Source organism: Oreochromis aureus, linkage group 20 (assembly GCF_013358895.1).
Source record: "Oreochromis aureus strain Israel breed Guangdong linkage group 20, ZZ_aureus, whole genome shotgun sequence".
NCBI lineage: Eukaryota > Metazoa > Chordata > Actinopteri > Cichliformes > Cichlidae > Oreochromis > Oreochromis aureus.
In genome coordinates this window covers 24,659,556-24,681,861 of record NC_052961.1, presented here as the reverse complement: position 1 = coordinate 24,681,861, position 22,306 = coordinate 24,659,556, and the positions used below count along the sequence as shown (strand labels likewise).

Here is a 22,306-nt window from a genome sequence, read left to right as displayed (position 1 = left end):
GGCTCATACCGAACGCCTCTTCATCCCTACTTTATGTATGCTTGTTGTTTTTTGTAAGCAGAGAAAAGTAAAATGAACACAACCTGAAGGAACTTTTAGGAGAACGCCCTTGTTACTCAAGCGTACACGGATTACAAACGTGATCATTTTTGGGGGCGGATCTCTTGGTTTTTTGGCTGAGGGTCAGTCTCATTTTAAAAAAAGATCCTTTCACAAAACAGTGAAACAAACAAAGAAACTCCCTGAACTCTGATTTGACGTTAATCTCAGAGTCAGTTTTGTGTTCCTCTCAAAAAAAGCAGTGGCGAGAGAGCAAAGAATAGTGAACGTCAAAAAATTCTCCTCCTTGTGAACATCACAAGGACGGCTGTGGCAGTAAGGAGCGCTAGGACGACAGAACACGAGGGGGTCAAACGGTTTCGCACAAACCCACAGGAGCTGTCAGGTCATGAGAAAGAGGCACGGAGATGAAGCAGATGAGCTGTTATTTTTGTGTTGTGGTCCTCCGTGTGTGCATGCGTCTGTGCGTCCTTGGGTTTGTTTGTGTGTCTTTTCTGACGACAGAGCTGAGAACATCCCTGACCTTTAACCTGTGAATCTGCTGCCTGGTCTCTATGGAGGGCACACATTCCTCTGGCAGAAACTGAAGCAATGAACTTCATCTAAAACACTGGAAGACACGACTCACTCAAAACAAAAGTCCATTCAGTTTGTTGGTAAATTAGATATTTAATGCTCCAATAGGCAGCAGCAGCGCTTCGTGTTTGATGCTAATTTAGTGCTGCTTTACAAAGCACTCAGTGTCTCAGGGGAAATCCTCTCAGAATAATAAATAAATACATCAAAAATGAAATATCCTCTCAGCCCAGAGAGACAGAAAGAGGAGGCGAGCTCTTTTTATGTGTCTAGGGGGGGTAAAGATGTTACTGCAGAGAAACAGTGGGAGAGGAAGCTTTTAAATAAACAAAAATGGAAGGTCTGAAGGTTTAGTGAAGACAGTCAAGGATTCTGGTGTTACATAATGCTCTCATCTTCTCAAGTATATTATAAGGTGTCAGTGTTTACTAGAATTATGTAACGTGGAGGAGCAGCTCGACATAAGGCAACAGTATCTCTAAAATAAAAAAGGGCTTTATGATCTAATTTCTAATAACAATGATAATAATATATATTTTTATAGGTGCCTTTAAAACACTGACTGATACCTTAATATCAATTAAATAACAACATTTATGTTTATTTATGTTAAGGTCCTGCTTGCTTTTGTCACAAGCAGCTGTGGTGATGTGTCCAGCACCTTGTGAGTCTGTGTGTAACGCTGTTAAACACGGTTCTGGGGCAATATGAAAAGTAAAAGGAACTACTAGTTTTGGGTGCTGTGGCAGGGGTTAATGGACACAGACCATGCTAATTTCAGGTCTTAATAATTAAAACATAAAGTTTCTTTTTTTTTAAATTCATGGTCCCACAATAAGGCGGGGAATGCTTTTAGGCAAACCCTGTAAATCTGTAATTCACCCGTTACTGTCATATAAGCCTGCAGTTTCACTCAGTTTCCCAGTCAATTCAGTGCCGTGCTCATCATGTCAGATTTCCAAAAGCTAGGATACAAGACTTCAAAAATGCTGTTTTACTGCAAGATCTGTTGAACCAAGGAATCAACATCAAGCAGTTTGACAAAGTGAAGTAAGCTAAAAGACCTCAAAAAACAATACATCATGTCACAGTCTAAAGAAACTGCTGAGAAACAAAATCATTGAGTCCCGAAAGCCATTTCTAAAGCTTCTGGCCTCCAGTGAACCACCTTGAGAGCCTTTGTTCACAAATAGAGAACACTTGGAACAGTGGTGAACTGTCCCTGGAGCCAATAAAAATTACCACAAGAAGTTTTCTACGATTCATCCAGGAGGTTGAAAAAGAACCTAGAACAACATCTAAAGATCTGCAGGCCTCGCTTGTCTGAGTTAAGGTCAGAGTGCATGATTCAACAATAAGAAAAAGACTGGGGTGTTGTGCTTGAAAATCCATCAGTGTTGCTGAATTAAAATAATTATGAAATAATTATGTGAAAGACTCATCGACAATTGTAGCAAACACCTGATTGCAGTTCTTGCTGACAAGACTGGCAAAACAAGTTGTTAGGTTTGGAAAGTAATGAATTTTTTTTCACAAAGGACCAGTTAGATTTCAATAACATTCTTTTTTGATAAAGTTTATAGTTAAGTCTGGATCAGGTGACTGATCCATCCTTAAACTGGAGTTCTTTGTTCCCAATGTCTCAAATGAAGCAGAAATAATATCTAGAGTTGATTCAAAGAGGTGAATTTGTATTTTATAACTTTTCACTTTTCACAGCTTTAAAAATGAGGCTCAAAGAGGTCAAGTGTGAGTGATGGAGGCCATCAGTAACAGAAAACAAAAAACAAAAAGAAGGAATGAGCAATACTTAAAAAACCTGAAAGACAATGAAAGTGGATGATGGCTGAGGCAGTTGCTGCTCAAGTGCTGCAAAACTGATGGCACAGCACTTCACAGTGCAAATGGATAACGATCCAAAGCAAGAAGCTGCACAGGTTTCGCAAAACAAATAAATGGGATATTCTTCAATGACCAAGTCAGTCACCTGAAGACAAAGCTGAAGGCAGAGAAACCCTCAAACTAGCAGTTGTTGAAGGCAGCTGCAGTAGACACGTAGGAGAGCATCTCAAGGGAGAAAACACAGCATTCTGTGATGCCGGCTTCAAGACTTCATGCAGTCACTGAGTGCAAAAGATTTTCATCCCAATATATAAAACAATTCTTATATTTAAAATTATGTTAGTTTGTCCTAGTACTTTTGAGCTTCAGAAAATGGGCTGTAATGTTCTATAAAAATAGTCGCATGCTAATGCGATACTTCTGTTATTTAGCTGAAAGTCTTAACTGCACATCAAACCATAATTTGCTCAGTTGTGGTTTACGGAGACAAAACTACGAAAATTTTGTGTTTCTCCATCAAATTTTGGACCCAACTGTATATAACAGAAAATGTAAAAAGCACCAAAGGTTCACTTTACTCATCCTTCAGAGAGCGAACGTGGTTTTAATCATCATATCATGAAATACCTTATTCAATAGAAAACAATATCAGTGTCCAACTGAGAGAGGAAGTCAAACCGAACAATTCAGACATCTGCAGTACAACGAAAACAAATCAAATGATCCAAAGTTGTTTTTTTCCTTTTGTGAACCTGAAGCTGTGATCCACGGACACTGTTTGGAGACTAGTTTTTATTTTCTTTTTCTTGACTATTCCCAGAAGTAAACAGTGAGAGGACATGAGCAGAGGAAATTCCAGCAGCTTAACATGGATCAGTGTTTACAGAATCTGAAGATGCTCCTCCCTCTTGGGATAACACACATAAATCATCAACCACTCGATGACATGCAACTCAGCAGCAGGTAAAAAAAATGCATGCAAAAAAAAAACATTAGAAAATTCAACATGTAAACATTCAGCATCAGTTTTATTGCAGTTTAAAAGATGCATATTCATGTTATACATTCCTCAGAAATGATTTCTATAGAAGTCAAAGTAAAACTACAAAAGCTACTATTACATTAGACACACACACATACACACAAATCTGAAGCCTTGTTTTGAAACGCCTGTGCTACTTTACTGTTTTCTATTTGTGTTAGTGGATCTGTGGATGTAAACTGAACCTGTGCTCAATTCCCAACACAGCTGCTGCAAGCTTCCCAGAGTGCAGGACAAAGCCTGAAGTCAGTAAGAGCTCTTAAGCAGACTTAGCAACCAAATGCCAAAAATACCTGAAAACACATAAGGGTCCTTCTTGTCTTTGGGCAGCAAATAACAGTCCTGACAAGAAGGCGAAAGCAAATTCCAGAGTGCTGTTAACTCACAATATAGGTCCATTGCTGTGTAACATTTACACTCTAGTCATATTGAATACCATTTTTAATGAATATAATCACTACTATCCACCTATCACTGCAAGCTAGTAACAAATCAAATCACTTTAGATCCTTTATAGTCAATGTATATAGTAAATTGTTCCACTAAATTGATCGCTGATACAATGAAACAGAAGTTAATAGTATCCACTTTGCTGTAACTTAGCACAGATTAGTTATAAACTGCAGTGTATGTAGTAGTTATTTATACCACTCTATAAGAACACTGCAGTAGTTTACATTAACTTTTAAAACATACGCCTTCTCCTATGAAGACATTTTAAATGTCTGCATTAGTACAATGTTATACATAATGAATGTTTACATGTTGCTTAGAAATGCAGAGTTAGAACTGAAGAAGCCTCTTGGAGCTGAGCTGAGAAGCTGAGTTGCTTTCTTTAAACCTCTTTAGAGTCATTTTTTAATGAGTTGTGACTTTTATCATTTATTTTTAATGCATTTACCTGGCATTTCTATCCATATCACTATCTGTTACTGTGTTACATTTTTTCAGGTCAGCTGGTAATTTTAATGCTTCCAGTTAATGTGGAAATGTCATGCTGTATTGCTGCACTCTGATCAATTTAAACTGATGTTTGTTACCAAAGCAGCATTAAATGTATGTCTAAAAAACAAAGCAAAACCTAACACTGTGCATTACAGCTTGTTTGTCTGAGTTTTTTTCTAATGGTCAGTAAATCCCGGCATGGGGAAGGGCCTGGCGAATAGCTCCACCCGCTGGCGGAGCTCTGCGATGCGTGACACTGTATCTGGGTCCTCCAGCAGAAATGACTTGAAGCTAGCCAGGTTTCCTGTTTGGAGACAGAACGGCAAAAAAATTGCCCTTATTCTTTTTGCTTGTTTCCTGAACCCTCCTCACAGCTAATAAATAATGCACAGTCCTTAGCTGCAAGCGAAATAATGAATGCTGAACACATATTCGAGCATTAGTAATCTATGTAAGCAAACAACATGTCAGCATGGTGAATCTGCTGTACACAAAACCCCAAACACCACCACTCCCACTGGATGAATCACAGGTTTAGACGAAGCTCCCTCACCGGTCTTCTTCTTCACGTCCAGTGCAATCTGAATCCCTTCATCAATCAAGTCCACAACTTTTTCAAAATCTGCCTCCTTAAACTGTCGAGAGGTCAGAGCTGGAGCTCCTGTAAGAAAGTGACAGATAAAACAATCATTAGATTAATTGGTTTGATTGTTGTCAATAGTTCATAAAGAGAGGGTTGGTTTGAGGTACATGGTGACATACTGAATGATGGTCCGGCGATAAAAACTACAGATACAGTGACATGTAGCAGGAAACACAGACACATCACAGAGTCAGACACTCCGAGTGAGAAGAAAGGGTCCGCTGCCATACGGGCAGAAAGACAGAGTGGCTGACAGTTTCTGTCCAAAGAAGCTCCACTCCTGTAACTCTTTCCTAGATTACTAAATTTTGCAACACTTTCTGCACAAGCTGCACTTCTATTAAAGCGAGTACCAAGTCGAAGTCCTCCAGGAGTGAGGGCGCTTTTATCTCCAGGACAGGTGTTCTTGTTGGCCGTGATTGACACCAGCTCTAGGACCCTCTCAGCTCGAGCACCATCCATACCACGAGGTCGAAGATCAACCAAAACCAGGTGGTTGTCTGTTCCACCTGAGAGAAGGAAGAGGAGAGATCTATAGGATCTGTATTTGAGGAAATGTTTCTGATGGCAAAATTCTCATCAAGTCTTTCCTGGAGACAATGAGGAGACGTGTAGCTGCTACCGTAAAATATTACTTACTGGTTTTTTTTCCATTCAACTGTCAAGTGAAGCTTAAGTGAACTTTTCCAAAGTTATAAAAACAGAATGCAAATGAGGCTGAAGCAAATGCAAAGTGATCCAAAAGCAATTGCATCAGGCACTGGAGAGGCAGAAATGCACTGCTCGTTTAAATGCTGAGTCTAATTTCATAGTCAGGGAAAGAAAACAAAAGCATTTGACGTTATTTTAATTTGTATGAAATAATATGTTTTTAATGTAAAAATATACGATTTCAACATCAAAGACTCACTCAGCACCTGACACCAAGGTGTAGCCTTTCTTAAGCAAAGCGTTGGCCATGGCTTTGGCGTTCAGCAGCACTTGATGGATGTATCTCTTGAACATGGGAGTGGAAGCCTGCAGAAGCAGAAATCATGTCGTGTGAGAGAGAAAGATTGTATTCAGATACTCCAAATCCAGACCTACTTGACCTACGCTGATGTTCTGTCTGAGGATTTCCTCTTTTAATTGAATTTGTGGGCTATTATTGAACATTAAAGATTTAAATACACATCTTGACCTGTTTGAGGGTGACAGCCACCCCAGCAATGGCATGGTTGTGAGGTCCTCCCTGAAGTGATGGAAACACAGCAAAGTTCACCCTGTCCTGGAGGTCATAGAGGACTTCCCTGCCTTTCTTATCCACGGACCTCACACCTTTCCGGTAGAAGATCAGGCCAGCCCTGCAGAGAAAGGACACCAAACGTGCTTAGCTGGATATGTGCAGAACCACATGTATAAAGCTGTTATCTGAATAGGCAACTATCAACACACCTATTAAAATTAATTCATATTAGGGCTCAGATCCTAACCTTGCTCCACGCAGGGACTTATGGGTGGTGGAAGTCACAAGGTCAGCGTGCTCAAAAGGAGAGGGAACAGCTCCTGCAGCCACCAGGCCACTAATATGAGCCATATCTGCCAGCAGGTAGGCGTTCAGCTCCACACACAACTAAAAGACACACAGATCAACACGAATCCCACAAACGTGAAATCCTGTTTGATTATACAAACTACTTTCTCAGCTTTTATTTAAATTTCCAAGTATCTCATCGTGCTTCAGTAACTCAGTAATCTGATGTGTGGTAGAGTTAACAGTTGTTGGAAGTTTCTGAGACACCTTCTCGTAAACGTTATTAAATGAAGCACCTTCTTCATGCGAGAGTAGTCGATGAGACGAGCGTAGGCGCTGGTTCCTGCTATGATAAGTCTGGGTCTGAAAAGGCGAGCAGTCTTCTCCAGCTGGTCATAATCTATGAGACCTGTTTGGGGCTGAGGGGGATGGAGGAGCAGGGGGTAGAAAGAACTGCTTACACTTTCTTATGTCTTTAAATGGATCACAGGTTTGAAACCTTAATTCTGTTTGCAAACTACTTACTTCCAGTTTGTAAGGCATCGATTCAAAGTAAATAGAGGTGGCTGAGACTCTTTTGTTGTCTGACATGTAGCCGTGGGTAAGGCTGAAATGTGAAGGACAAAATATAGATTTATAACAGAGCGCACGTGTGCAGAAGATGAGCAGGTGCAGGGTGGACAAAAAACTCCTTATAAAATGTTATTACGGGAATGGAAATATCCTCTGCTTGAGCATGTTTAGCATGAATGAACTTTAACATATTGACTCACTGTCCCCCGTCAGGCAGATCCAGGCCCATGATGCGGTCATGAGGCTGCAGCACAGAGGTGTAGGCTGCAAAGTTAGCAGGGGATCCAGAGTATGGCTGAACATTAACGCCCCACAGATCGGGATCCAGACCAAAGACTGAGAGCGCTCGCTTCTGACACAGCAGCTCAATCTGGTCGACAATCTCTGCACCTCCATAGTATCTGACAAAGACAAAAAATAGAAACACAGAATAATCCCATATCATTGTAATGCATGCACTTCATATTGTATTTAATCATATTGTATGATAACTGTATAATTCTGCAACAAATCATGTGTACTGAATCATGCATTACCCTTATATATCCTTATTATGTATAACACGGATAACTGTTGTGTGTCACATCAGATTTTATTACATCGTATAGTATCATATCATTTCTTTTGCATTAAATCATATCATATTCAACAGACTTTATTGCACCGTATGCTGTCATATCACTCATGTCACTGTCCTTTAATATACTTTGTGCACTTTTAGTTCAGGGTAATTTTATATTGTGTTGAGCTGGGTTATATTGCTGTATGCTTTGTGAACAGCCCTGAATTATGCTGGGGAAAGAAATGCAAACCTTCTTGTTTTAAAGCCCATTTGCCTTTAAATGAAATTTAATAAGCTTCAAGTGCTGGCTTCTGAAAATAGTTTTAATGACTAAATATATGTTTAAAGTAAGTGATCCTTACTACCTTTGTCCTGGGTATCCCTCAGAGTATTTGTTGTTCAGACAGGAGCCCTGTGCCTCCAAAGCTGCACGACTGCAGAAGTTCTGGCAGGACAAACAAAAAAGCATCAAAACCTGCTGTAAATTTTTATAATACTTATATTTTCAGAAGTCTGTCACCAAATATAACCTGTTTTTAACCAAATATAGCTTTTATTTATCTTCAGTAGGACGACTGAATACCCTGCCAGGGTGTTTTGCAAATACTTATTTCAACAAAAATGGAGCCGATGCTTTTAACAGCCTTTTGTATAAGCTACAAATGAGCCATATTTGATTATTTAAAGAAATCTGAGCGCATTAGAGGTACTATAGTGATGTTGAGGGCTGAATATAGAAGAATCTAACTAGTACTGAATCCTTGCAAAGTTCAGCACGGTGTCAAATGTCAGAAAAGAGATGGAGCTGCGGAAAAAGGAAATGAATGTAAATGAATTTATTTCCCTGTCTCAGTCTTTTTTTCTCCCACTCACATTTCAGCTTATCTTCTCTCACTGTCTCTCGCTTTCTCTTTCTCTGTCCTCCTCAGCCGCCTCCTCTGGGTTGTTATTTTACTAAACCTGTCACTGTTCAGGGATCCCTCAATCATTCCAGTGGGGTTGAAAAAAAGTCCCCCAAGTGACATAAATCTCTTTCCATGACATTTTGAAACACTATCTTGACACACACAAACACACACATACACGATCGCTCCTCCTTCTCTGTCTCAGCTTTAAACGTGGGGATCAGTGGAAGAAATCAGTGGGGGGAACCTAATGGGATCATTTGACTATGTTCCTGAAGATGAAAAAAAAAGCAGGGTCTCTCCTCTGGGAGTTGGCTCAGAGCGGCAAATGACTGATAGCACATGTAAAAGAAGATGAAAACCTTTCAGATGTCATCGTGAGTGATAGTGCTGTGGATGCATAATTGGTGGAGAATAAAAGAATAAAAGCTCCCGTCTTTTCCCACAGCTTCCACTTAGATAAAATCACTGACTTAAAAGGAGTTGGTGGGGTGCATCGGAAAGCTCAGTGTACGCTGAAGAAAACAGTAAAATTCTGGAAACTACAACTCTGATGACTTGAGATTTCACTGCTGACAAATGTGCTCCTCTGTGAAGAACAAAACATCTTTCAGCCCAAACTCAGTGGAGTATTGTACTGTAAGTCTGTGGAGTGTGCAGCTCTTTCAGGAATTTTGTGTCGCAAAACAGATTTTTATCCTGGCTGACCAAAAAATAAGGTCTTAATGTTAAATGTAAGCCTGTAGACTCATTACCCTGGTATTTATTTTTGACTGACATCATCTATGGAACAAGCAAGTAGGAGGAAAATTAAAAATCTTATTTTTAAAATATTGTTCACTGTATTTAAAAAAGCTGTAAAAATACAGGAAATTCGCCTATGAGTATAGAGCTCTTTGAACTCTGTAAATGCCGGTGCCTTTAAGGTAAACTCGATCATCATCACTATTTTTTTTTGTCTTTGTTGAACATAAATACACACAGGACTGTTAATATTTTAGTTCATATCAATAAGTTATATTTTGATTGCTGGCTGTGCACGTGTGATGTGGTTATTGAGCCACCATGACCAAAACTCTAGCAGTGAGTGATTTTCTGGGTGTTTTGAAATTTTTAACACACCAGGATTCTTATAAATGTGTTTCTAGGAATAGAATAGCAACAAGTTACATAACAATTTTATGATAGTCAAACAGCTGACAGTATTTCACTGTAAAGCTTGTATTTTACAGTGAACAGCACATTTCCATAAGACTTGCAGTTGAAACTGTCATTATAGATTACAGTAGGTACGCTGTGAAATGACAGTTTAGTGCCAGCAACTCTAGTTTCTTTTATTTTACTTTAATTTAACAATGAACAGCACAGTTTACGTGTCAAAACACACCTCTTTTTCCAGAACTAATTTTGCACAGAGATTATGTGTGACGTAATACACAGAGCAAACATTTAAACAGCCACTTTTGATTCCCCTCAGCAGGCTGCTGCTGAGGGGAATCATAAATATAACGTGTTGTTTTTCCAATCAAGATTTACTGAAGATTTAGCTTTCATGTTTTTCCTCTTTTATTTAATCTCCTTATGGCACTTTGATCACATTTTCTTCTCTTTCATCTAAATGGGGTCTGACCTCTGATGCGATGAGCTCCAGTCCCCGACACTGCCTGTCCTTCTCCTGCTGCAGGAGTCTCCACATCTCTGGGTCATCCTGAGCCAGGCTCTCCTGCCCTGTCCACCCATCGCTGCTGCTGCTGCTGCTGCTGCTAAAGTGTCTTCTGCAAGATTTTGCAGTCATCTGCCTCTGTCGGCCCAAACATGCTGAAGCACTGAGAAAAAGGGGCTGCAGCGTGGGGGGTAGTGGATGAACACACAGGAATGATTTCAGTCACTGAATAAATGCACACTTTTTGAATAATGATTGCAAAGCTGTTCACTAGTAAGTACCCTGGGGCGACTGTGTTACATTTCTTGCAGCCTGCTGTTCTCAATTGCTCAGAGAAGTTAATAAAAACCTCTTGAAGGCACAAATACCAAGTCACGGGGTGCGATGCAACTCTCCATTGTGCTTTAAATGCTCTGCAGAGTGTAAAAAAAAAGTTTCTGGTGGGGGGTTCTTTTTCATCCTTTGGTGTCTTTTGAAACCCTGATGAAGAGTAAGCATGTGCAAAAATACTTTCATCACTCAAAATGGTAACACTTTGCACTTGGGGTTTGTAAACAAGGGAGTTAGAATAATGTGGCTTTTGATGTTCTAAACAATCCATTAAATGAAAGGCTGTGAAAAAAAAACAAAAAAACAAATGTGTTATTCAGTGGAGCAGTTATGGAAAACCTTGGACTTGAAAAATGTACTGCATGTGGGCTGGTCAGACATGGAGGGGCTTAGTTATCAGGGTCTTGTTTGTTGAAACCAGCTTGTGCCTGCATGATAGTTATGCAACTATGTGTTACTTTGGCCTAATAGACAGATTACTGTTGAAGCATAAATATATGTTAAAGTAAGTCTCCTTTCATCTTTTGTATTCGCTGTGTTTTCTAAGCCTTGAGTATAATAAGTCTTGCATAAAGTGCAGACTGTGCAGTCAACTTTCTTTCAGCAAAATAAAGAAATAAATAAACTGGGACAGCAGTGTGTGTTTCTCTTTTGGACTGAAAAATACAAAGAAAAAATCTTCAAACCAGACATTTTTATCAGGGTTGACTTTTAGTGACAAGCTGGCCTACTTACAGTTATAAGTGACTTATTTACAACTACTCTTACATGCAGAAAAAGGGTCTTCTGAAGCAGATATAAGTGCACGTAGTTTAAAAATGCCAAATAAATTATTAGACAAAACGTACTCACCTGTAATCTTTGCCGTAACGTCAGAGAAAGCATGTCTGCAACAGCTGAGGGAAAAACAGAAAACTTCCCAGGTGCAAAGGGTGAAAGTAAAATCAGTACTGGACGTAGCCAGATACCGGACGTGTACTTTGTGTCACTGATAAAAATGACTACAGTAAATAATCCCTTTCATCTCGCTCTGTAAGTTCTTTGAATAGGAAACTTCCATAAAACGAACAGGCATAGAAACAATTTCATAGTAAAAACATCAGCTGAAGTCAGTCTGTGCTATAAAAGAAAACCTACATGTTATTCTGTCCTTAAACATAGATACATATACAATATTATCTTTGATTTTCAAGTAAAAAAAATAAAAAATACAGGTCAAATACAGGTGATGCAAAAGTTTTAAACACAAAGTCAAAAACAGCGTTAATGTTTTAATGAGTGTGCTTTCAGACAACGCAAAGCTTACACAAAACTTACATCCTTAAAAAAGACAACACAAGTTTTGGCTCAATCTGCGTTCACTGACAAGCTGATGATGTATCTTTATGTTGAAGGTGTTTGGAAAACTGAACATATGATTCTGAAGGATGTTTGAAGGACGAGTGAGAAGTCAGTGTATCATATCTCAGAATTTGTCACCCGAAGTGCTGCTGGTTCTGCTCAGGGCAAACTTTCTGCACCAGTCTGTAATCCGTGCCAGTGAAGGCGATGAAGATGCATATAACCTTAAATGGTTTGGCACAGATCCAGGCTGCCTGGGACTGGGTGTTTTCTGAGTAGCATGTCTGGCCTGGGTCGTACATGCAGGGCTTGGTCTTCTTGGACCGGTTGGTTCTCTGGTACTCGATCCGGCAGTTGAGTTCAGTCACCATCATCATGTCCTGCTGCTGCTTCTGCTGTTCGGGAGGAGTGGAGCTGGTGGATTGAGGAGGGCTTGGCAACTGGGACATCAGATCTGGGAGCAGTACTGAGTTTTTAGTGTGAACACTCTGAGCTGCAGGATCAAGAACCTCCCATCCCACAGCTTTGGAGGGTGGAACGATGCTGACGGATATGTTCCCCAGTCGGGATGAGTTGTGGCGGAAGTAGACGCTGAATGTACCATTGATGTGATCCACAATCTTCCCTGTCACCAAGAGGCTGAATTTCACTGTTTTCACGTTAAAGTAAAAATCCCCCCAGCCCAGGATCTTTTTGGCCTTTGGGGAAGTTTTAGCTGGAGGTTTGGATTTGGGAGGAGGACGATACAGATACTGATCCAGGGCTTGTGAGACGTTCTGAGGCCAACCGTATGGGCCAAGCGAGCCATAAGCAGGTGTTTTATGTTTGGTGGAGATGATCTGTAAATCTTTGGAGATATGTTTAACTTTCAGTGCTGCTCCACCAGCACCTTCTCTTCCTCCTTCCTCCTCACCCCACTCTTGGCTTTGAAATTCCAGTTTCTTGGATATCTCTTGGACCTGTGGAAAAAAAGTATAAAATAGTGAATTTTGAAAATGTTCTTCGTCCATTGTTACAAGATAAGCTTATTTGTCAGCTTACATACAGCTGTGCTCAGAAGTTAACAGTCACTATGGGCATAAATGTCATGGGGCTTTGGGGTTTTAGTGAACTGTTCTTTTTCCAGGGATTGTACAACATACATATTTAATGACTTAAAAAATAAAGCAATAATTAGCTTCACAAGTCTGAAATGTTTTGGATTTGATCTAATCCACACAAGCTCAAAAGCATACATAAACCCCACCAACATTTGGTTAAATGTCTTAGTAAGTTTCACCTAGACCAAACACTTTTGGTAGCCACCAACATGCTTCTGGCATCATTCCTGCAGGATATTTGACCACTCTACTTGGCTTCTTTTAAGCATAGTCCACAAATTTTCAATAGGATTGAGATCTGCACTTTGGGAATGCCATTCCAGAAGCTTATTGTTAGACTGCTTTATCATGTTTTTGAGATGTTTGAAATCATTGTCCAACTGGGACATGCAGTTGTGTCCAAGCTGTTGATTTGAGGTGAAGTTGAAGTATTCGGAGATAGCCCTCCTTCATCAACATTCCATCTACTTTGTGCAATATACCAGTACCAATGGGAGCAGAACAGACCCAGAGCAGGATGTGACCACCACCATGCTTGACAACAGGTACAGTGTTCTTAAATTTGAAAGCTTTGCCCTTACTCCTCCAACAACCTCTTGCCATTGTGGCCACACAGCTCAATCTTTGCCTCATCGACCATTAAAAATTTCTCCAGAAGCCACTGTGTGAACAGTTTTCAGCAGACTTGAACCGTGGTGGTTACCTGGTTATTCCTGAACATCCTAACCAATTTCCTCTCATCTGAGGGGAGAGCTTGGGTGTTCTTTCAGACTTTGACAAAGTGGTAAAACATCCAAATAACTTTTCTTACATTTAGTTGTTTAAACCGATTATCCTCAAATTTGTAGTTGTTTAGAAATGGCCCATTAAGTTTCTGGAATGGCCGTGCCAAAGCCACAACCTCAGTCCTCTTTAAAATGTGTAGACCCTGCTTAAAAGCTCCATGCCACTAAACGACCTTGTTTAAATGAAGATTGGTCAAATATCCAGCCAGAATTATGCCAGAAGCTTGTTGTCCAAAATAAATTAAAACTTGTTTACATAGTTATTTATTTTTCTTAATCATTAAAGATTTTTGCTGTACGATCATTCCACCCTGGAAAAAGAACCGTTCAAAGAAATCATTACAAGCCCCACATTACCATGACATTCATGCCCATGATGAGTGTAAACATCTCACCACAACTGTGTATCCACAGGGGTAACTAATTATACATAGGTCTTGCGTTTTACTTTGCATTAAACACTGAGATGCCAGTTTTTGAGATCTCCGGTGCAGTTTCAAAACAATGGAGACAAATGGAATTTGGCCACGGTGTTGTGCTTTTGCACACCATTTTTCCATAAACACTACAGAATATAACATTTTGTAGATTGTTTTAACTGAAGAAACAGTCCCTGTTAGGAAACAAATCCCCCAAATTTGTGTTGTAATTGGCCAATTTGCCAAGTAGTGAAAAGACACGTTGCCTTGTTTTTTTTTAAAAAATTTATTTATTTATTTTGAATTCAGTAAGCACAACATGTACAATTTCATCCAGCTTTTTGATACTGGCGTAGATATTGATATTTCAAAGAGTGGCAGAAAAAGAAAGAGAGACCCAAATCCTAAAATCGAACCGAAAGTGGCTGAATGCTAAAATCTGTGTTTTGTTATACTAATAAAACAACTCTTAAAAGCACCAAATGAAACTCATATCCACCAATGCTCATAGACAACTAGAAGAACTTTATCATATCGACTGTAACCCAAAACAACTCTGGGGTTGTCAACATTGTCGCCATTAAATAGGAGAAAAGTCACAGGATTTTGTTGTTGGACTGTAGAAAGTGACAAGAAAGGCGAAGAGCAAAACTGCCCTTGACCACCTGGATGACCACAAAGGAAGGACAGCTTGACTGTAGCTGCACTATAAGGCAGCACATAATCGATTTAAATAATTATTCTTCACTGTTGCGGGCCCTCGCACTGAGAATGTCTTGAAATTGACTGTGATCAATAGGTTATCTCCTTCAGGCAAGGACTACAGTAATGAGGAACATGCACACACCCACACCACAAACAAACACAGTCCCGTTCTTGCTGCCATTAACACGTTTTAATTTGCCCGGCCGTTCGCCCTCTCTCACTCCCCCTTTAAAACTTTCAATCCTCGTTTCTGCACGACCTTGGTAATGGACCGTCTATAGGCTGATTAATCAATATGCTTGAGATAGAGAGAAACGTGGCTGCTGACGAATCAATAAAATAATAAATGTATGAAAATATGAAAAATATGCAACTGTTTCAGGCGCATTTCCATATTGAGCTCCTTCTGTGCCAAATATGTCTCAGTGGTCTCAAAAAGACTAAAAAATCTTTAACCTTTTTCCTCCTCCTCCTCTTCATTACCTTAAATATCCCAGCTTCTAATCTTGGATTGATTTGGACAGCTCCTTGAAATGAAAAAGGGATTAAGCTTTCACCTGAATGCATCTTGTTAGGTAAGAGCTTACGACTTCACGTTTTGTTCGTTGTATTCATCACTTCCACCCACATTGTCCTCCTTCCTTCTACTGTCCTATTTTGTCCCTTTTTCGGGAAACAGATTGTACAAAGGTATCTACGCTCCCTGGCCTTTCCCCTGAAGTCAAATCAGACGAAACAGTATGGTTGAACACCCTGCAGACTATATGAAAAAAACACCACATCAAAATGATACATTAAGCTGCCTTTTACAGTGTTAACTCCACTGTACCGGAGAAACACTCCAAATATATTTTACAGGAACTAAAAACCAATCTGTTGCCACTAATTGCTTTAATGTTAAATATTTTGGCTTCTGTGATAGCGCCACATTTCATGCACAGCTCACGCAGAACTGAAGACATCATTAACACAGAGAAATACGGTAATTAACTCCACTTGAATGTCCCTCTTGGGTTTAAAAAAGAAATAGCACTCCAAAAATATAAGAGTGTGACCATGAAAACTAAATACGTCTTCATACTGATGAAGCAGCTTATCATAAGCCAGGCGACCACCTGCTGTTGTGTCTATTAAAATACACAAATCCCAATAAATCAAGTGATGTTTATGTAACACATTTGCTCTGCACGGCTGACGTGTGGAGCTACGTCGCAATATGCGAACTGTATATACAAAAAGTATATAACACCAATTTTGCACAATGAGTTTAGGATAAAAACTAATTGGACACTTTTCGTTTTATATAAACACTCACTTTAGCTTGGGTGTAATGGTGGATGCTCTGTGGGAGATGGGACAAGATTTTTTTACGCCTCTAGGGACATGAGTTGTGCACAAAGTTGTGCACATTCATTGTTTAGGACTTGATTTCTGTTTTTGCCATAATGTGTCAGAGGCAGATGGAGGTTTAGGGCTAATCTCACCTAGATTTCTGAATAAACAGCTCCCAGGATATCATTATTTTACTCAAACAAGCGGGATTCATCTCCCCCTCCACTAACCACCTCATCCCTGTGTGCCAATCTCTGCCTTCCTCCCCTAACCAAGTGAGCTCCAGCTGTGCCTATTGTTACAAACCCAAAGCTCCAGCTACGTGCTGTTCTCACCTACCCTAATTGGAGCCCATAGTGTGACAGCAATGTCACCGGCTCAGTGTCAAGATGCCAGCACAGTGACTGCAACTGAGCAACAGCAGTGGAGGGGATACAAGCACAACACGTGTGTAAAAGTACCTGCAGAAGCAAAAAAAAAGTAAAAACTGAAAAGCCTGGGAGGAGTGTTTGCTTGTTTTAAGGACAGAGAGATAGAATTCTTGCCACTGGCTAAAAAGATCCTTAATGTGTCAGTTTTTTGTTTTTTTTTACGACTTAACCAAGAAGAAAAAAAGAAAAGAAAAAGAATGTTTTTAAGCCCCAGGGTGATGAAACTTCTTCAGACTGACAAAGCCCGTGCACTCATTTAGTTCAAGTAATAAAGCACAAAATGAGGTTGCTTTGAGGGTTTTCACTTGACATCTTAAATACCAGAGATGCAGATGATGCAGTCGGCTGCTTGTGCAGCATGAGAAACTTGAATTAAAGACAGGGGAGCAGATTAAATGACAACTACGCTTGAAAGAGAATTAGACACCATGGGACTGGAACAATTTGAAAATGTGATAGCGGCATATATATTCATCTTTCCTGAACTTTATCTAACAAAAGATTCCACTTTAATCAAGTCCTAGTACAATTTCACACAATGAAAACGTCTTTGGTCTTAAGTTTGAAAGTAACAAAGCGAATCACATCAGAGCAAGACGCCGTTTCTAAAAATGAACAGGTCTCTGATTTTTTTTTCACAATATTCTCAAAACAGCAAATCCCATGAAGTCTTTACCAAGTCATTAAAACTATTTTCTACTTCTTAAAATCCCATGGCAAGTTACTTGTTACATTTTAAAACTACAGTGACGTTTGGGATCATTTTGACAGTCCACGTCTTATTCTGCAACAGTGCTGTAATCTCAGAATGAGTGGCAGAAATCAAGCAGCAGATTTATGTGATTATAAGGTACTGATCAATAATAATCAATGATACACATTTACAGGAAATCTGAATGGAAGAAACTCTTCATGCACTTGGTGCAAAGGCTGTCTGCAATCTACTCACTGATGAAGGAAGAAGCCACAGACAGGTGATGGCAAAGTTCAAACACAGAGCCCTCATTTTGCAGCAGCCTTTCTCCATCCAGAGAGTGGGACTTTGTTACAGGCAATCTGCCCGAGTGATTAATGGAGTTAAAGTCGACTTTCACTTCTAAAGAAGAGGAGACAATCCGCAGTGAGAGACTCGAAAATCCCCAAGATCTGGAGTGAACGCTCCGCTCTGCTCGCCTCTCCTCTCCCTCCCACTGACTCCTGTTCTCTCTCTCTCTTACTCTCTGTTTTTTCCTTCTCTCTCTAGCCCCCAAGACACACACACACAAACACACACACACACACACACACACATACAACTGACTTGACGTGATCAAAAATTTATAATAAAGTATAGCATCCATAAGAGGAGAACAAATTTCTTGTACTGTAAATGTTCACACACACACACACACACACACACACACACACACACACACACACACACACACACACACACACACACACACACACAGCCTCATTTTCACCACCTGGACAGCCCTTATTATGACTCATCAACCCGTGAAAAGGCGCTCTCGGGCAGACACAGTTTGACAGCCCTCCCTGTCCCCGCATAGCCACAGGGAGGCTGACAGAAATGACGAGGGCGCTCTCTGGGGATTGTGAAAAATTACTGACAACTGGTGAGATTCAGTGCCGCAGTGAAACTTTAAGCCAGAGAATCACTGCGAGCAGTAACCAGCTACCTAAACTGAATAAAGAACCAAAATTAGATTTTGTATAAATGCACAAACCCACCGCGCTCCATCTGTTCGAGCACCTCCACACTAGTTCTTTCACTTGACAGATAACGATGAGTGTGAAAGAGCACCCGCATTTTAAACTGTTTTAACTTTGAAAGCATATGGTTGCTTGCTGCCTTGAGTGTGAGTTAAATCAACTTAGGTTTAATAGTTAGTTTAAAGTAATTTTGTGATTTGACATAAAAATCTCACTAAAGCAGGTAGGATTACAGAAAATGTAAGACATGAAGATCGAGCCACTGCTTTCCGTGAGGGCATTTCTACAGCCGGTGTTTGTGTCATATTCACAGTTAGTGAGTTTTTACATGTGGTTCAGTGTTTCTGTGGCAGCAAACAATTTGGTAATGTGAAGGGGATTAGCATTCTGAAGTATTTTAAATATAGTCCCTAAGCTGACCTTTACATGTATCTTTTTGTTTTGTAGACAAAGATAAGAAGTTACAATTGCTCACAAAACACACACACACACACACACACACACACACACACACACACACACACACACACACACACACACACACACACACACAACAGGCTTTTGAATCATTGCAGCAAATAGGTTTTGCATGACATAAAAACTCATCATAGGTAAAATGTGTTTTTCACCAACATGTTCTCCACAAATTAAAGCCACTTTTTTCTTTCTTTCTTTCTCCTCAAAATCCATTTACAGGAAATAAACTGCTAACTATCAGCATTTTAATGACCTGAAATTTTACAAGTGAGATATTTACTTACTAGATAAGTGAAAGAAAATGGATGGGTAGATATTTACTGATTTACTGTACCAATGTATTTTATTTTGTAGAAGATAAAGTTTGTGTTAACCACAGGCATCTAACTGAAAATCCAGTGACTTTGGGGCAGTGTAACTAGAACTGCCAGTTCTTAGTAGTTTTAGGACTCCAAGTCTGAACAATGAAACAATAAATCAGCTTTAGGGGTGTCAAACATAAGGCCCGGGGGCTAAACTTGGCCAGGTGAAGAATCTGGTCCAACTTTAGAAAATGTGAAGGAGTGCATACATTTTTAAACTTTAACTACAATTTCATTAATTTGTACAGCTTTTTCTATTGATAAAGATGGCCCTCCCCCACTACCTTCCATTCTACATCAAAGCAATAATTACAGATAAACGATTAAATGAATGACCGGAAAGTTTTTTAGCTATGCTATTAATAACTATGCTCAGCTATCTATCATCTTAATTATAGCATAGTCTGTTATTTTTAAACTTAAACTTTAAACTTTAAAAAAAAGAAATTCGATTGTATTGAAGTCGATGAGAAAATTTTCTGACTTCACATTTGATTTGATCGATCAGAATAAAAACTTTGCCGGAGAGCTCATGGTGACAGTCACTGTTCTCAAGTGTTGTTCAGCGCAGCATGATTTGACATATGATGGCCACACGTGCATGTAAAATGAGCATGCAGTCAGTTTTATATCTCTGTTGATCATCACGTCCAGTTTTAAAAACCCAAGATGGAAGCCAAAGAGTTGAACTCGGGGCTTCAAAACAGGATTTCACAAAACAGTTTGTGACATAGGCTATGTTTTTATCTTTTTAAAAATATTTACAGTATATGCCTGCTAGAAAATATGTATATGTAATATTTTTTGAAGTGTTGAGGATTAAAGTAGCTGTTTTGTTTGAAGTATTATGTCTATGAGAGATTCCTTTTCTCACTGACCACGTGAGATCTAAGTCATCATTGCTCCTGTGTTTTAGAGACAAGCAAAAGGTTTTGGGAAAAATGTTGGAAAAAAAAAATTTCTGATGCTGTCTGTTACAGTGATGTTCCTGTGTGCTCTGATTGTCAAGACTTGGAAGGGTCAACTTTAAATAAACAAATAAATAAATAGGTTATAGGTTAGGTTTAGCGTTAGGATCATGTAGATGATAACATAGATGTCTTAAAAATTTGGATGCCGTCAAAATGAGATATCATACCGCCATCTAGTGGACAATTCAGAGGTTGATCTTATTGCTCGCCCTGTAAGAAAACGTTTGTCCATATTTCCCACAATGCCATGCGCGCAACGCTACTTTAGTAGTAGTAGTAGTTCACATTTATCTGTCACCCACAATAACTTTGTGCTGCATATGTTAGTGATGTCTGTAGTAAAAGTTTACCTTTGTGCATCAAATAAAAAGTCAGGGTTTGGGTTGTTTTTTTTTTGCGTAAACCGTGGGTGATCATACCAGTGGGACAAATGGGCTCACTATCTCAGCCGTATTTTATTTAGCACTCTTGTTTCTCTTCAGATCGTATAAATCTTTCGCCTTTTACTAAAGATTTCCGTGGAGGGGAGCAACAAGAGATTTACTCAATTTTTTGATGCCCTGCTTTCGTGGGGCTTGTTTTTCATGTTAAAAAATAAAATGCAATATCGGCAACTTGCTGTATTATTTAACTCGGTGACTTAGTGTCAGTTATGAAAATGTATGTTTTATTGTAAAATGTATCTATTTTGATTGTAAGCCCAGCAAGGGATAATTGTTGAAAATTAACAATAGCTATAAACTTATGTGCGTTACATCAGTTTCATGTTTTGTACTTGGACTATGTTAAACTCCACTGTCCCTTTTAAATAAATAAGTAAATTCAAATTCTCCCGAGTGCCCCTTTGCTACCGACCTTCTTTATTTACCAGTCCTCCGATATGGACTTTATTGAAACTCGGCACCAGTTTCATGATAGATTAAGATAAACATGGAAATTCGTGTTACACCATTCAGAGACTGCTGATTATTTTATTCAAGAGTCACGTCATGTTTTAAAGGAAAACCCAGATAAATTTTCACCGTTGAGGCGTCTAACAAAGCGCAGGGGGCGGGGTCTCCATATTCCCACAATGCCATGCGCGCAAAGCAGTTAGTGTTAGTCTAAGTAGTTCACATGTATCTTGTCTTCCACAACACCTTTGTAGTGCTTGTGCTTGTGATATTTGTAGTAAAAGTTTATCTTCGCGTATTAACGATAAAGTCAACTTTTTCTTTTTCTTTTTTTTGTAAACCGTAAGTGACCAAGCCAGTGCGAGAAATGGCCTCATTATCTCAGCCGTATTATCGTCAGCGCTCTTGTTTCTCTTCAGATCGTATAAATCTTTCGCCTTTTACTAAAGATTTCCGTGGAGAGGAACAACAAGAGTTTTACTCAATTTTTTGATGCCCTGCGTTTGCGGGGCTTGTTGTCCTTGTGAAAAAAAGAATTGCACTATAACAGAGATTTGGGTTTTACGTCATTTAGACAAAGGCCGTCCCCAGAAACGCTAAAAGCTCACGATAGACTCAGACAAACATAGAACTCTATGTTACACCATTCAGAGACCGTTGATTATTTTATTCAAGAGTCACATCATGTTTTAAAAGGAAAAAACAGACATTTGGTCACCGTTGAAACGTTTAAAAAGAACAATGCCCGCAGAGCAGCTTTAAGTGTTTCACATTTATTTGTCACCCCCAATAACTTTGTAGTGCATGTATTAGGGATATTTCTAGTAAAGGTTTATCTTTGCGTATCAAAGATAAACTCAGATTTTTTTTGTGAGTAAACTTTAAGTGATCATACGATTGCGAGAAATGGCGTCATTCTCTTAGCCGTGGTTTTGTTGGCAGTTTTATTTCTCTTCAGATTGTATAGGTCTTTCGCGTCTTCCTAAAAATTTCTGTGCAGAGGAACAATAACAGTTTAACTTAATATAATGATGCCTTGCATTAGTGGGGGTTCTCTTTCAATGTTTAAGGGGAGAGCCTTAGACATAAGGTTAAGTTGTCATTGTGTCAGCTGTAACGC

General features: G+C 39.4%; 2 protein-coding genes and 2 non-coding genes across 5 annotated transcripts; 2 read left to right on the top strand and 2 right to left on the bottom strand.

Moving 5' to 3' along the window:
• Positions 1–3,478: 3,478 nt before the first annotated feature.
• LOC116319001 (serine hydroxymethyltransferase, mitochondrial-like) lies at positions 3,479–11,621 on the bottom strand. Of its 2 annotated transcripts, none has more exons than XM_031738206.2 (12): positions 11,507–11,621; positions 10,292–10,501; positions 8,122–8,201; positions 7,395–7,595; positions 7,147–7,228; positions 6,918–7,040; positions 6,581–6,720; positions 6,289–6,451; positions 6,026–6,125; positions 5,462–5,617; positions 5,019–5,126; positions 3,479–4,769 (listed from the first exon to the last, which is right to left on the bottom strand). In XM_031738206.2, the coding sequence occupies exons 1-12, from the start codon at positions 11,537–11,539 to the stop codon at positions 4,642–4,644; spliced, it is 1,524 nt and encodes a 507-aa protein (XP_031594066.1). In that variant the 5' UTR covers positions 11,540–11,621; the 3' UTR covers positions 3,479–4,641. The 2 variants fall into 2 exon arrangements, with proteins under 2 accessions (XP_031594066.1, XP_031594068.1); XM_031738208.2 differs by lacking the exon at positions 11,507–11,621 and adding an exon at positions 10,606–11,476.
• A 263-nt stretch (positions 11,622–11,884) lies between these two features.
• Positions 11,885–17,887, bottom strand: LOC116318974 (neurexophilin-4-like). The gene is made up of 3 exons (XM_039603897.1): positions 17,717–17,887; positions 12,505–12,954; positions 11,885–12,390 (listed from the first exon to the last, which is right to left on the bottom strand). The coding sequence occupies exons 1-3, from the start codon at positions 17,792–17,794 to the stop codon at positions 12,130–12,132; spliced, it is 789 nt and encodes a 262-aa protein (XP_039459831.1). The 5' UTR covers positions 17,795–17,887; the 3' UTR covers positions 11,885–12,129.
• A 2,870-nt stretch (positions 17,888–20,757) lies between these two features.
• LOC116319016 lies at positions 20,758–20,869 on the top strand. The gene has a single exon (XR_004199353.1). It is a non-coding gene; the product is annotated as a U5 spliceosomal RNA (small nuclear RNA).
• A 717-nt stretch (positions 20,870–21,586) lies between these two features.
• Positions 21,587–21,699, top strand: LOC116319014. Its single transcript, XR_004199351.1, has one exon. It is a non-coding gene; the product is annotated as a U5 spliceosomal RNA (small nuclear RNA).
• The last annotated feature ends 607 nt before the right edge of the window (positions 21,700–22,306 follow it).